The sequence below is a fragment of the Rhagoletis zephyria genome, unplaced genomic scaffold (genome assembly GCF_001687245.7).
Source record: "Rhagoletis zephyria isolate East Lansing unplaced genomic scaffold, Rhagoletis_zephyria_1.1 Rzeph_scaffold_08464, whole genome shotgun sequence".
Taxonomy (NCBI): domain Eukaryota; kingdom Metazoa; phylum Arthropoda; class Insecta; order Diptera; family Tephritidae; genus Rhagoletis; species Rhagoletis zephyria.
The window spans coordinates 4,723-20,260 of NW_016165544.1; the positions used below are offsets into that span (position 1 = coordinate 4,723).

The following is a 15,538-nucleotide window of genomic DNA, read 5'->3' on the forward strand; positions in this document are numbered from 1 at the left end:
GGTCTCCACAGACATTCAAGTAATTTTCTGTGCATTTTTCTTTGTAACCATTATCACATTATTGCAAAACGCTGTTTGCCAAACTGTCGCTTGTCCACCACTGAGGAATTTTAACTAACTTCAAAGACAATGTTCAGATATTCAAAGAAAAATATACTTACATATGTATGTTTGTATGTATGTAACTGGTAGTTACATGTGTATTGCTCTAGCGAATGACATCAGTATGAGGCATACGAAACCTGCAATCAAACGACACCAGTTGCATATGGGAATGCAGGCAAACCCTGTAGGTAAACGAACTAGTGCGGAACTGGTTCGGTTCTAGTGCGTTTGGAACCATGACTAGTGCGCGTTAATTCTCTTTTGCATGCTAGCGACTGGCGAATTTAACATTGCGATGTCCTAGGAAGTGTCAATTGTACCCCGTTGCATCCCTTTGGCTCTAGTTCCGAACCAGTTCTAAATTCGACAGATAAGATCTAGTCCGTTTTGCATCCCTTTTTCTATAGTTCCGAACCAGTTCCAAATTCGAATAATAATTCATAAAATAATGATTAAATGCTGATTTAAATTATTTTTCTCACAATGATTACCTTCCCTGCGTTTAAAATTTGAAATAAAATAGTTTAGTGAAAGTACCACATTTNGTGTGACTAGTTACTATCGTTTTTGGCGAAAAAGAACTAGTACTGAACTAGAAATTTGGTTCACTAGTTCGTGTTTTCCCTACAGGGAACATACAGAGATGCGAGTATATATATATGTATATGTATGTATACACAGCTGCATGCTTGTTTACATCGGTTTGCAAAACTATTTTTGTTTTCCTCTGTAACGCCGACCAAAAGCCAAGTGACACCATTTACTGCCTTACTAGTTGTGTTTTGTGTTGTTTTTTTAGTTCATAAGCGACAAACATGTGCATAGTTTTTCATTTAAAATTTTCAACAGCATTTTGCAGATTTTTAAATATTTTACATTTTTGTTTTTATTTTGATTTGTATTCAATCGCCGCACATTGACGCAATCATTCACTTCCTTACTCGCTTTGCCACTCAATATTTATCTCGTAGCCCCATCGGCCAGCAGCACTCTCATCAGTTGCTGTACCAGCGCGCGCCATTCCATTGCTAGTCAACTCCTGCCTTCTGCCCACCTTCCTATCTACCCAGCCACCAGTCATCAAGCCGAGCCGATCTGCTTAGCTAAAATGGCTTAAAAATAAACGCGGAAAGTGGGTTGTTGTGTTAACTTTGGAGCTAAGCCTTCAATCGCGGGGGGGGAGGGGGGGGGACGACAGCCCGGCAGTAAGGCAGGCGTTTGAGCGCACACTTTGCACTGCCACTTGTTGTTTTTTCCGTGTTTTTTTTCCCCTATTTGTTATTATATATGTATGTACTTAGTTTCAGCTGCTGCAAGGTGGTCGCCAATTTTGGGCATTCGCTGATAAACCCGTTAATGGCTGTCTGAGTTTTGCAATTTTGGTTGCATTAGAAAAATCCACATCGACAACAGCCAACAGCACAGCTCAGCGCGCCTTTTATTGCACTTTGCCTTGCTGCTTATTGCAATCTATTTGATTGCTCGTGGGCTTCCTTGTAAATGCAATCTATTAAGTAATATATTTATACACATACAAACATATTTATGTAGATGGTTGCGACACTTTTAAGTGCGATTGCGAATTATATAATTTATGTGTTCAGCTTTATTGACAGTTCATTCGATAAACTACGCAAATATATGCATGTACATGAAAATGAATTTTTAATTTTAATATTTGTACTAAATATGTATGCATGCATGTAGTATATTTGGTAGGGGATCACTTTGTAATCTGGTTTAGACTTAGACTGCACTGTTTTCCGGCAGATTAACGAATTAGTTGATTATATTCCTAACTGCGTGCGTCGATATGTACATAAATACTTATTTAAATCTAAGTATAAGGGGTGCCTCTATAGGGCTTTTTTCTGTGGAACCTGAGGCCACTAAAAAGTTCAGATTTTTCTACCGAAAATGGGCCTGTTCGAGGCACGTAATAAAAGCGGCATTACTGCCGTACTGATGAAAAATGGCAACATTGTTGCAACTGCCCAAGTAATAATACATTGCTAGAAATTCATACAGAACGCGATACTTTAATAATTCGCGCAACACTGCGGTCGCCAGCGACTAAAATATGATGTCTCTTTGACCCAGTCACAGAAGCGGAGAAAGTCGTTTAAGAAATATTTTGTTCGTAAATACAAATAACCACCCTACAGTCAACGGTGGTATGCAAGGATGCCAGTGATGATCTTTACTCAAAGTTTTCTTTGGGTGATTGACTAGAAATTTAAAACCCCTTAAACTGTATTACCCTAATACCAGTGGCCAGTACTGTTCTCGCATTGCCTTTTGGTTGTAGTTTAACTTATTGTCAGATAGGTCGTTAAGACTGAGCAATATGCTATCAGTTAGATTAGCGGACTGCCGCCGTAGATGGAGACCCTCGTAGACGATTAATTCTTTTAAGTCCAAAATACAACAGCGCAGTTGCCTTCATGCAAAAACTAGGAATAACTGTTACACATTTTGCGTTATCGAACGGGGCTATTGTGTGTCGCACATTTTCTAAAAAAAAACAGCTGATTTCGAAAAATTGCCACTGCTACTGCACTATGTGTTGTAGTTTGGGCTTTACAGCCGCAGAGTTTTTCGGGATGGGAGTAGATCGAAGAAAATCTTGAAAGGTTTATATGCTCACGAAGCCTCCATTCTCAATTTTTGACGGATTTTCCAGGACATTATCTGATTGGACTTCAGACGATGAGACTAATTATCGTAGACGGTGTTGTTCTACATTAGCTGTCGAGGGCGGCAAAAGGATTTATGTTAACCATTCCTCACAAGCCGTTCAGCTATAGTGAGACTGAAGTATAATCATCTTGGAGGGCAATTCTTAAAGAGCTCAGATAAACAGGCTGAGAAACTACCTTAAATCCACTTATCTTAAGATTTTAACTGACTTTTACGTGATATTAGTTAATACATTTGTAGGAGTTCTTACATATTCTACATGCAGATAATGCCGGAAAATTATGTCAACTGGTTCTCGGAATAAATTTTGTCAGGATTCCCAAGTATTTCAGTGATGGAATGTCGAATACCTCCACCTGTCATCTAAGGTTTACGATTGCAAAGATTTCTTTAATAATAATTTGTATACTTAATCTAACTATTAAATCTGTATTGTATATATGTATTTACATACTGTACGGAATAGGAATTTTATATGGGTAAAATTGGCCTTTGGGCAGCCTCCACTAAAATTTTCGGTGATCGAGCGCGGATTGGTTGCCCGCACAATAAATACTATTTACTCATCTGGTCAATACCTTCTTTTTTTCTATATATCGACTGCTCTAATCAGCATTTGAAATTAAAACAGGTTTTTATTTTGTTAACTTTTTACTACAATAGAATTTATTTAAAACTAATTTTATAAGTATTATCTACGTTTCATATAATTATTGATTTTATTTGTGTTTCATTACAGAACTGCTAACGATTTATTATTTCCCTTAAGATTTCTTTTTGTTTAAATACATACACATATTCATTTAAATATTTAGTACGTTTGTATGTATTTATCTCCCTGTGTCACAACGCTCAGACCTTTCCAATTACAATTAACATTTACAGGTTTGCTTTAGTTTTTTATTCTTTTAATTGTAATGTAATTTTCATTAAAACTTTTTTTCTTCTATTATTTTTCGTATTAATTTTAAGTTTAAAGTTGAACTCAGGGTTATGGTTTCATTGATTCATACATGGTGCTGTGTTGTTGTTGTTTAAGAATTTTTCGTCAGAGTTTCACTAGAAGTACAATACAATACAATACAATACAATACAATACAGTACAATAGAGTTTAATTATACAATACAATATCAATTAGTAATTAGTAATTAGTAAATATTAATTATCATTACAAAATACATTTATGATTAAGTGTGATTTTATGTATAAAAATAACATCATTTTCTTCTTAAATTTCGTCATTCATCTAAATATAAATATGTAAATACATAGATGATTAGTAGCACATTTTGTTGTTTTGAGAATTTACGAATAAGTAGTGGAAAATGTAGGCAAACAAAGAGATTCATACGAGTAAAATATTTGCGTTAAGACAATAAAATTACATTTTGAATTAGCTGGAAGAATTGAATAAAATACTTAAACTTATAGACTTTTGTTATTGAAAATAAAAACAAGCAAAAAAAAAATTGGCGATTGAATTTGTAAATGTAAACTTCTCTAATAAATTTAGCGCCTAAAAATATTTTTCAGATAAAGTGTATGCAATCAAACAAAATTTTTCTAACAAAGTGCAAATGCAAACTTTCCAATTGAACTTACTTGAATTAATTTCCGTTGACAACATTACAAACAAAATTAAGCTAATTTAAAAATACATATCTTTAACGCATAAACATGTAATTACACGAAAATAAATTATTCGAAAATCCGAACAAAACAGGAATTGACGAATTCGTTTTTTTTTTTTTAGCTATAAGTTCTGTTTCAAAAAGTGATGTGCGATAACTCGAAAACATATTCAAATATTTAATTTAGTATAACAAAATTTAGCTCTACTATCGCCTCTAACATTTCCAAATTCAATTAATAAGCAATTTTGCACGCCTCAAAGTAGTTAGTCCCAAAATCATTAAAAAAAAAAAAAATCATCTTGAAGTAAAATTTATTTAAATTAGTATTTGTATGGCTCGAAATTGAGCTGAAAAAAAAAATATTTGCTTCTGTTGTGGTTGTTGTTGTTATTTTTGTTGTATGCGCGGGTGCTGTGTTTTATTTCTTCATATATTTGGTTTCCATTCCCACCCCCCCTTCGACAGCCTCATCTATTTCAGCTCGCTCGCCCGTTGCTGGCGCAGTTTCGCTCGCGCATTCAAATATTCTGGGTTCACATATTGCTTGTCCTCCTCGTCCTCGCCGCCGCCCTCTTGGCGCTCGTGCTTCTGCGCACGCTCCATTATCACACGATTCAATTCAGCTTTAAGGCCGGCGGTGGGTGAGAGATCCTCCTGATGCTGCTGTTGGCGTTGCTGCCGTTCGCGTTGTTTCTCGTAGGCGCGCTGCAGCTCCGATTTTTGATTCAGCACACTTTTGCCGCTGTTGTAAGGAGAGAGAAAGAAAATACAAATTCAAATTTTTTGGTTTCCGTTACTACTAAAATCATACATATGAACGTCATAAAGTCGATATTCCCTCAACGAGGTATGTATTCTCGAAAGCTATGTTTCCAAAGTGTGGGATGAACCTTTTTAAAGAGTCGAAGAAAGAAACTCTTGGTTTTACCTATCTAAATGAAGTATTTTTTAAAGCAAAACCTCACACCTGAACAATCAGTTGCAAGAGGGTTCAAAGCAGCAGTGACCCGATCTTGCTGAATTTCACTCTAAACCTTTTAATAATTATAAGTAAGCGGGCTTTGCGATCCTCTCGATACGAACAAATGATTAAAGACGTCCATATACTAAATTTCCTATCTTTAAATCTAAGCATCCAACCCGTCGGCCAGATAATTTTGTTAAAACTTCTTCTCGGGCTGACAAACATCGGTTAGTTATAAAATCATGTAAAGTTCAGGAAAAGTATAATCTTTAATCCACTGTGGAAAGCTTTCCGGTGGTTTGACTATCACAAATGGATTATTAAATTGATTTATTTTGGCTCGAAAATAGGTGTTCCACCGCGTCATATAACCTCTAAGGAATGGAATTAAATTCAAAATTCTCGCAACTTACACTTTGTTATTGAACTTCAGCTCACGATGTAGCTGCTGTCGTTCGTTGGACTCTAGGCAGGGATTTATCAGCTTTCTGGGTAGTATTAGACCGTCGGCGTCTTTTTGTACTCCGGGCGGTGGCGACGACATCATCATTGTTATTGTTGTTGTACTGCGTTCGCTCGCTTCGAGTGCACTGCTAATCGCTTGGCGCTTCTGTTCAAACCACTCTTGGCCAGCAGCGTTCGATGTGGATCCAGGTTCCCGTAGCACAACCTTTTCCGAGGTGATGGATGTTGTCAATACTATGGGTGAATGGGTAGCCGATGCGGCAGATGTTACCGTTGTTGAACGCTTTTTCGGACTGTCACTATTGGAAGCAGATGAATCGGTGCCTGCAAGATTGGAAGAAAAGATGAGGGAAATAAATAAGTACAAAAACTTGAAGAATTAAGTGTCACAGTTTAGCATGAATGGTTTATATTTTTTTCGTGCTGCTTGAGGAGTCGAACCGGCAACTGCACAAAGTAGTTTTAAAGCTTCATTCAATTCTACAGACGCACTGGAATGCGAAGTGGCCAGACAAATGGGACAAAGGCAAAACAAGTGACCAACGGATTAGGCATTGCGGTCTTGCTGTTGACTTGAGTGGATACTACATATTTGCCCCATATGAATACTAATAAAGTAAGAAACTAAAAAAAAATTTAAAAAAAAAAAAACACATTCGAACAATATGCAGTGCCAGTGACCGTGCGCCTGAAGAAAGAGCAGAAGAAGCAGAGCTAATCAATATTGGAGTCAATGATTTATGACAAAAGCGAAAATGACCAAACGAAATGTAACAAATAGCAATTTTATGATTTTTTCTTTCTGCTTGTTGTTAGTCTTTCCTTTGTTATTGTGACTTATTTTTATGTTTTAGTATTTTTTCCATTTTTATTTGAAAGCATGCTCACAAAACCGCTTCACACGGTTCATTGTGTGTACAAAAATGCCAATTGCCGCCACTTGCCATTCAAAGGCCCACAACAATGGCCAATTGCCACAAGCGACGTCCATGAGCAGTTCAGCCATTGTCCATTGCGAGTAGTTTCGTTGAGATTAAATAGAATTTATTTAAGATATTTATTGAAAATACAAATAATAAAAATTAAAATTAGTAGTAAGATATGCCTCTCTTAGTTTTTGATATCTAAATTAGTTCATGTTTCAGAGAAGTGTCTAATAGAGTATTTTTTTTTAATTCTTCTGGTACAAAATGCCATTCGCATTACCTTCTGTTTCAGGAGAATTTTCACATTCGAGAAGAGGCAAGAGACATCTTTTCGACTCCTCCCCAACCACTGCAGCGAATATCAAGCGGAAATGGTAGCTTTCCAGAAGGCATTTCGGAGCCAAGCTGAACGACTTACAAGTTTTCATCTTTTCTGAAAGTCATGCAGCCCTTAAGACGTGGGACCGAGAACAAAAGGTATGATTAAAAGTAAATGTCGTTCTCGTAGTTTTGTTCCCAAGAACGCTTCAAAAACCGTACCAAAATGAGAAAAAAAAACATCCGGGAATATTTTAACAAGAACGAAAGTGATAACAAAGCTGTTGAGAACGTCTCCAAAGAGAACAAAATGCCAACAATAACATCTGGAACCTTTCCAATAAAACAAATTTGGAACAAAAGTCACCGGAACGTTCTGGCAAAGAACAAAACCGGAACGAAAGTTTAAGGAACTTTCCGACAGAGAAAACAAAAATGCGAACAAATCTCTCTGTACTATTATCGAAGAATTGAATCGTTCGCGGCTTTGTTCTCATTTTATTTCCGCTCGAACTGTCCTCAATACTTTTGTTCCCGTTTAGTTCTCTTGTGGGTACATTCTTGACATTATATTTTGTTTCATGCAGAACTAAACCAAAACTGTAACCCGTTATCGGTCGCTGCTTGAAACTATATACAAATGATCTAGTCATTCCTCTTAGTAAGCTCTGGTTGGATAGAAAAGGTACGACCACCTTCATCCTTCTTGGAAAGAGAGAGACTGGAATTGATACCATGATAATAATATTTGGGCAGACGCTTTGGCCATTTTGTACTCTTTGTACGACCTCTGTACGCTACAGGTTATACACACCCTCGACGGCTTTTGCCGCTGAAAAAACTCTGCGGTGCCATCAACTAATTACTTTAGGGAGTTTGGTTTGGTACCTGAGAAGTGCATGTGCACTAACTGAGCCTTCTACGAGTACAAATATTAATATTTCCCTTCACCTAAAGAAGCCAAAGTTCGTAATTTTCCGCCCAACAAAGAATTAGAGCCTGTTCGTGGTTATCAAAAGAACAAAGGAATTTTCTAACTATTTGCGCCATTGTAAACGCAAAACATACTTCACTACGTTGTAGACATAGAAAATGCAGCAGCCATACCAAAAGGAACTTATGCGCTTAACTCGCATAAAAGCGAAAAGCACAAATATGCGACCATAAATAAAGCACATAAAAACAGCAACAAAACCTCGAAATACAACTGAACTAAAAAAAAAAGAAAACTAGAACATCAAAGTTCTTATTTTTTTATACTTTTCTGCTCGCGCAACGCAACGCATGCGTTTCTCGAAAACACTCACCTTTTTCGCCACAAACGCAAAATACGAAAGTTAAAGATTCTTACAAGTGTATCTTACACAGATTAAGGTTAACAAGAGTAGTAGGTGTCGACTGTGGCAAGACGATTAAAATATTTATGTATCAGCAAAGAATACAAATGGGCTGAACGCATGAACGTTGTGCCAAAACGAGTACTCGCAAAAGAAAAAAAAAAATAAAATACTTTTAGAGTTTTGTTTGACGTCACCGCTTTCTTCAAGGCATACCGCAAGTAGTTCTCTGACCTTATAGAGACGATAAATGGTAAGCAGCATACAGACGACATGCTTCTCAGTCAAATCAAACCGCACCTAAAATCATGGCATGCGAAGCGCTTTCTTTTACGGCCTCATCGTAACCGGTAAGCGGAAAAACGGGCCCTTCTGCGAAAACACCTAACAATAAGCCACCTGTTGATGGCAGTGCGGTGGAAGGCAGATCAAAAGAGACAACGGCAGCTAAGAAAAGGTATCAACCGCAACAATTGCCTCCGCTTTTGTTGCCACTATTGCAGCTGTCATATTAACCCAAATTTCCACGCATCAAATTGGTGTTCAGTGAGCTCAACGGAAAGAATATTTATTTAGCAGCCTTAAGAACGAAGTAGCAAAAGAAGGCAAAGGTTTAGGTACACAATTACATACATATGCGTGTAAGTACATATATATGTATGTATGTACATTAGACTGTGTTGAATTAAACGAATGTTTTTTTTCTTTCGGTCCCGTATGAAAACTTCGTTGTTGGTCACAAAAAAATAATTGTGGCTAAATTTCAGCCCCATATCTTAATTTTTTAGTTAGCGCTCACAAAAATAAGAATTTTTAATGAAACAATTTGTTTCCGCTTTTTTTTTTGATAAACAAAATATGTATACAACAAAAAAACACCAAAAACAACTTGGTAGCCCATTCAATTCCAGTATAGTAAGTGCAAGTTTTGTTGAAGGTTTCGCTAATTTTTTTCTGTATAAACAAGTCGTCGAACACACTTTGTATGAAAGATAATTACTGAGATCGTCAACAAAAAAAAAATGCCAAAAATCAACCGTAAGTCCTAGCTAATTCAAAGTTGCACTTGCTATACTAGAATTGAATGGGCTACAAAGTTGTTTTTAGTTTTTTTGTTGTTTTTTATAATTGTTTACTAAAATAAATAGCGGAAACAACTTTTTTTTCGTTAGGAATACCTATTTTCGCGAGCGCTAGCTGACAAATGAAGATGGCGGGCTGACATTTTGCCCCAATTATTATTATTTTTTTTTTGACCGACTACGAAATCTGCATACGGAACCGAAAGGAAAAAAAAACATTCGTTTTATCTGACACAGTCTAATGTAATGAGTGTATATTTAGTACTTAGTATTCATAAAACTAAATAAATAAAGAATCGAACAAAAGCCGTCTAAATTAGTTGTCATTGAGCATTCGCATCGTTCACGTTCATCTCGAATTATTTGCGCCCTTTTTTTTTGCTTTCTTCTCTCCTTAATGAACAAATTGAGTTTAAAAGTTTCTACTAATTTTTTATTCTGCCAATTAAATATTGTGCTCGAAGCTCCGACAACGTCACCGCCAACTGTTACCGAATCGTTTTTGTTAATGAGCTATTCGCAAAGGCGAGTCAAGCTGGCTAAAATGGTAAAAACGGCCAAAAACGGGACCGCAATAACACTCAACAGACGCTTGCTTGCTTGTCTCTACAAACTCATTCGGTCGGTTTTAGTAGATTTTTTTTCGAAATGTTCTTTTTTGTGTTATTTTTTCGTTTTGGTGAAATTTAGCGCACACAACTCATAGAGCACTCGCAATTGTATGCCTTTATTTGGCGCTTGTTTACAACCTGTTTTTGGAGTTCTACTTTGGCGCTGACACAAAGCTCATAATAGGTTTGTTCGTCGAGCAAAAAATTTGTACGAATTTGTACGAATTATCACGATTTTTGCCCAAATCGCGTTCGTGCAGACCAAAAAATTATCCAACACTCAAAAATTGTGAGAGCAAAGTGACAGTTCTCTTGGAGAGAAGTTGCAAATTCTTGCTGGAAAAAATTTTGCCAGCAAGAATTTGCAAACACGAAAAACATGTGGTTGTGGCGCATGGTTGCATTTTTGTCTACAATAATTTGAATAAATTAGTTCGTTAAATTTAAAAATTTATAAACACGAGCGATTTTTTTATGAAAAAAGGAAGTAAATAATTGTTGATATAATTAATTTAGTTAATTCCAATGATTTGAACTTAATTCGGCTGAAAAAAATGGTATTCGCAATCGGAATGCAATTGCAACCAGAGTCGATTTAAGAAACCCGACAGCTAGTACGATGAAGAAATTGAAATGTATGTTAAAGAAAGTCAGAACAACAAGAAATATACATGTATATCCTGTTTTTGGCCATCCGAAAGAATTTTAAAAATTCCATAAAAATTTTTTATGTTTGAAATGCAACCGTGGACGCCAGCTGGCAGCGAAACTTGCAAATTCCTGCAAATTTGCGTTCGTGCAGAAATTTGCAAGTTTCTCAACATGAGAGAGAATTTGAGAGAATTTTTTCTTACTCTCTGATATTTTGAGTGTTGGATAATTCTTGCTGGATTTTCGACGAACAAACCTAATGTCTACAATCATTCATAGCTTTGACCTATTGAGCAATCAACTAAGCCGCTAAAATAAAACAAATATAAATTGCATACAAACGAACCGAAAAATAACAGTAAAGAACCCTTCAATCGGAATGCCTTCAGAATTGACTTAGAAGCACTTCTATAACTTTTTATACAGCACGCCAAACAATACTGAATGCATATCGTCGGTTAAAGTGCAAAACCGCGTATGTGAAGTTGTAGAAATTATTTTCTAAAGCGTAAAAACACTCATATTTCAAAATGGTTCTCTTTTTTATAAAGCAATCGCATATCGGCCTAGTATATTTCAGGACGAATGGATAAGGATTGAGCCAAGAGCTTGTGTGAGCAAATCCAATTTTTGGCAGCCAATGTCAGTTACGCGGTTTTGCAGAATGACGATACGCCGTTTTGTACTTTAAACGACGATATGCATATGTATATACATATAGTACATATGTAGTATACCTGTACACATACACCCTGCAGGGAAACCTGAAAGCCAAATTTCTGGTTCAGTGCTAAATCTTTATCGCCAAAAACGAAACAGTCCGATAGTAACTAGATCCTCCTCACGGGTTCAAAAGCAGCGAAATGTGGCACTTTTACAAAATTATGTATGGCATTTTACATATCGCTAGCGAAGAGTAAAACGTTGCTAAGTTCACTTGTTCCAAATAACTATATTTTGACACAAGTAGCAAGAACATTTAAAAATGCATCGTTTTCGAAAAAACCTAACTACCTATTTTATTCAAGAATGATAGAATACAAGATTGCAGCAGAATTCGTGAGAGTAATTTTGGCGTGACGTCACCGTATAGTTGACAACTGAGAGCGGCAAATAAAACTGCTGTCTACTGATGTGCTGAATTGTCGGTACCCAATACTTAAAAAAGGTTTCGGTACCCAACACTTCCTTATCGGTACCCGATACTGATTCTTTGCATTAAACCTTCGCCATTGTTGTCATAAAAATATGTCATATCATACATTAATAAAACGGATACCGATTCGAAAATTGTCGCTTACTGGTTACCGAATCTGTCGCTAACTCATTACAGAATCTGCCTACAAAAATGATATTGTCCGATTTTGCTGGAACAAAAATGCTTCAAACAAGTAAGAGTTTCTCCGTATTATGGCCTCGAACCGACATATATACATCTTTCATTTGAATCAGTATTAAAAGCTCTATTGGCTTCTACATTCGGGTTTTGATAGGCGAGTATCCCCTGAAGCGTTTTTTCCATATATTTGGCCTATGTGCGCTTTTATTCGAAACCTAAATGTTTCGGTACCGAGTATCGGGATTATTGGATACTTAAAAGTACTGACTCAGCACATCACTACTGCTGTCATCTCGACTGTGACGTCAGCAAAACAGCTGATTCTGTCAAATTTCCTGAGAGCCGATTAGCGGTATTGCCATCGGCGCCACCTTCTGTATTCTCTCCACCGTGTATTTTATTCCTAATCGTTTCTATTCACTGATAAGCAAATTTACTATGTCCAAAATAGTTACAGAAAATGTGATAAGTCCCAAAGAACAAAACAGCTTTTCATTAGAAATTTATATCTGGGGTGCCGAGTTAGGAACTGGTTCAAAACTATCGAAAAATGGATGCAGCGGAGGCACCAAGCTATAACTATTTTGTTTACTTTAAATTGGTGGTGGGCTAGGATGCAAAAGAGAATCAAACTGTACTAGTGATGGTTCTAAATTCCGTAGTACCGAGCCAGTTGGGCACTAGTGCGCTTTCCCTTCAGGGTATGTATGTAGAAAAAAAACAAAGGGCTACCATTAGTAATAACGTTTTGTTAATTTCAGTCTCAGTAGTTTCGCGATGATACGGTTTGTTTGGCACCTAAAAAGGGGTTAATTGCTTCAAAGCGATACATAAATACATAAATATGTGCACATACATACATACATATGTGTGAACGTATTTAAGTGCTTTTTATGGCGCGCGCACACTCATTAAAGTTTCTCAAGCAGAAAGTTGATCTTGAAGACAGATTTCAAGTAGCTGGCTTTATAAATTATATTCTGAAATCAGCTGCTAATATGTATTTTTGCACTTCTGATCATTGTTGTTTAGAAAAAATTTATACTATTTTAAATAGTATTGGTGTCTTTCACACAAGTAGTCTACAGAGTTTATATTCACAACGAATACTTTCATCTAAACTAGACACATATCTGAGGTTTTCCAGTGGATACTATAAATGTGTATTTTTTTTTCAAAAATAAAGACCCAAACTAGCCTCTTCTTTTTTGGCCTGTTTCTGATTGCAAGAAAGGAAAAAATGTTAACAAAATTTCTTGAGATTCTCATTTCCCTTAGAGATTCATCGAGAATCGGGCTGTATATCGTTAGATATTGCCACTGCTGCCGGTATTGGGTTCGTCAGTTGGTTCAAAACAAAGTAAATTTAATAAACCATTTTCCACTCTTTTTTATATGGGAAAATCTTTTTAGCCCGCGTAACTAATATTTTTAATTTCTACTCTACTTAAACCTGATATTTAAAATTGTTAACTACCAGACCGGTCAAGTTTGATTTGAGAAAAAAAAAATTACTCAACGTCAAAGGTCACGTAAATTGATTTCTACCATTTTTCAGCTAAACGGTAAGGTTTATCATAAAAATGGGTTAGACAAAAATGTAGATCATCATTATTTCTAAAAACCGTTATGACACTTTTGTTCCTAAGAATCACCATTTCTGGAATACAACGACGCGATCGATACCCGTATTGTAATATTCCATGGAGGTGCCACACCTCTTTTTCTAATCGAGATAAAAGTTATACTTTATTTTAAATTGGGCTAAATGGCACCAGTGTGCGATCGTTATGATCAGTTGAGAGTCTATATTAGCTAGGATTATCCAGTACTGATCATTAAAATAATTTTTACACAGACTCAAATACACAAACACAAAATATTACACCAGCGCAAAAATCCGCATCTCAAAAGATTTCCCCATATAGAATGGAATGTGACACACACACATACTTCGATACAAAAAAAACAAAAACTCACCCTCACAATTCAAGGTTGCAATTTCACTGCCAAATATCGCACAACCTTCGCACACACACACACACACACATTCTATGTTATGAGACAAGCCATTGTGTTAAAGCTTCCCCCTTTTTTGAGGCAATCGATTTAATTAAAAAGCGCCGCGTTGCAGGGGTTTGACGCTGCAGTTGTTGCCCACTGTTTCAACAAAAATTCTAAGTGCTTTGGATGAACTCGAAAATATACACAAAAAAAAAAAAAATCGTTTAAACTCGGCTGTTAATTTTACCCGCTGTCGACAACCATTTTTCGTAACTATAGCGATTTTAATACCGCAACAGCGTAGATTTAACTATCTATAAAATATAATGCAAAGCAGAAAGAAATAAAAAATAAGTAGTGAAATTTATTTCGTAATAAAACAATGACAAGCCGAGTGGATACGAAAAGAGACAGCGACAAAAGGTAACCCATGAATGAAAGCTGGCCAACTATGTAATGCATTTGTGTTGAAATTAAAAAAATAAAAATAAAATAAATAGCAACAACCACAACAGCGACAACACCAATAATTTCGGATTTCGGATTTCGGTTACGACAAAACAAGCCAAATTGGCTGCACTCACTTTCGAAAACTCGCATGCGACTCATTATGCCGGACGAGATGTGCGTGCGACTCATTTTAATAGGCTTTAGCCGCGTTATTGTTTTGAGCCAAACACTTGAAAGCGATTTAAATTTTTATGTTTTATCAGATACCGCCGCTCAACGACTTTGTTATAATAGATACTTGGAGTGTCTCAAACTATTTTCGCTGCGGCAACTTGCTGCTCCGCAGTGTCTTAATTAAGCGCCAGCTGGCTGCTGTTATCAAATCATACACACTGGCTTTTCTTTCAACACTTTTTTCGCTGCTTCAATTTTAATGGCACAAAAATTTTATTTGTTTATTTGGCGCCGATGCTAATGCAATGCAATTACACGCCTGCTAAATAAATTGCTCCCGTGTAGCGAGTTGCTATGTAAATAGTTGCTGCTGCGTGCCGCGTGCTGGCCGCCCGGCTCTGTGCCTGCCGCTGTGCTGTCGATGCAGATCGATTTTGCTAACTGAATTAAGAAACAAGTTTAATTGAATTTGAGCGTTCGTTAATGTAAATTCAGGGATTTATTTTGTTTCCTTTGCTTTTTTATTTTCTACCGCTGTGTGGAACACCAACGAAGCGTTGCATTTGAATATTTTAACTAACTAATCAATTCGATTGCCTATTTGGCAGCCCACTGTCGTCGCGTTGCCTGTAACTTTGCCACTGCCATCGCCGCTATTCTCGGCACTGCCGCGGCAGTAGGCGCTAACAAGCTTCCTTTTATTTTAATCGTTGGTTTGCCGTGTTGCCCCCACTTGTCATTGTCACACGCTGACATTTTGTTGTTCCAATTGTTACT

The 15,538-nt window shown here is 36.6% G+C and overlaps 1 protein-coding gene across 1 annotated transcript; it reads right to left on the bottom strand.

The window, feature by feature from the left end:
• Positions 1 to 3,810: 3,810 nt before the first annotated feature.
• Positions 3,811 to 14,776, bottom strand: LOC108375067 (protein FAM107B-like). The gene is made up of 3 exons (XM_017631148.1): positions 14,722 to 14,776; positions 5,818 to 6,193; positions 3,811 to 5,182 (listed from the first exon to the last, which is right to left on the bottom strand). The coding sequence occupies exons 1-3, from the start codon at positions 14,774 to 14,776 to the stop codon at positions 4,912 to 4,914; spliced, it is 702 nt and encodes a 233-aa protein (XP_017486637.1). The 3' UTR covers positions 3,811 to 4,911.
• Positions 14,777 to 15,538: the final 762 nt, after the last annotated feature.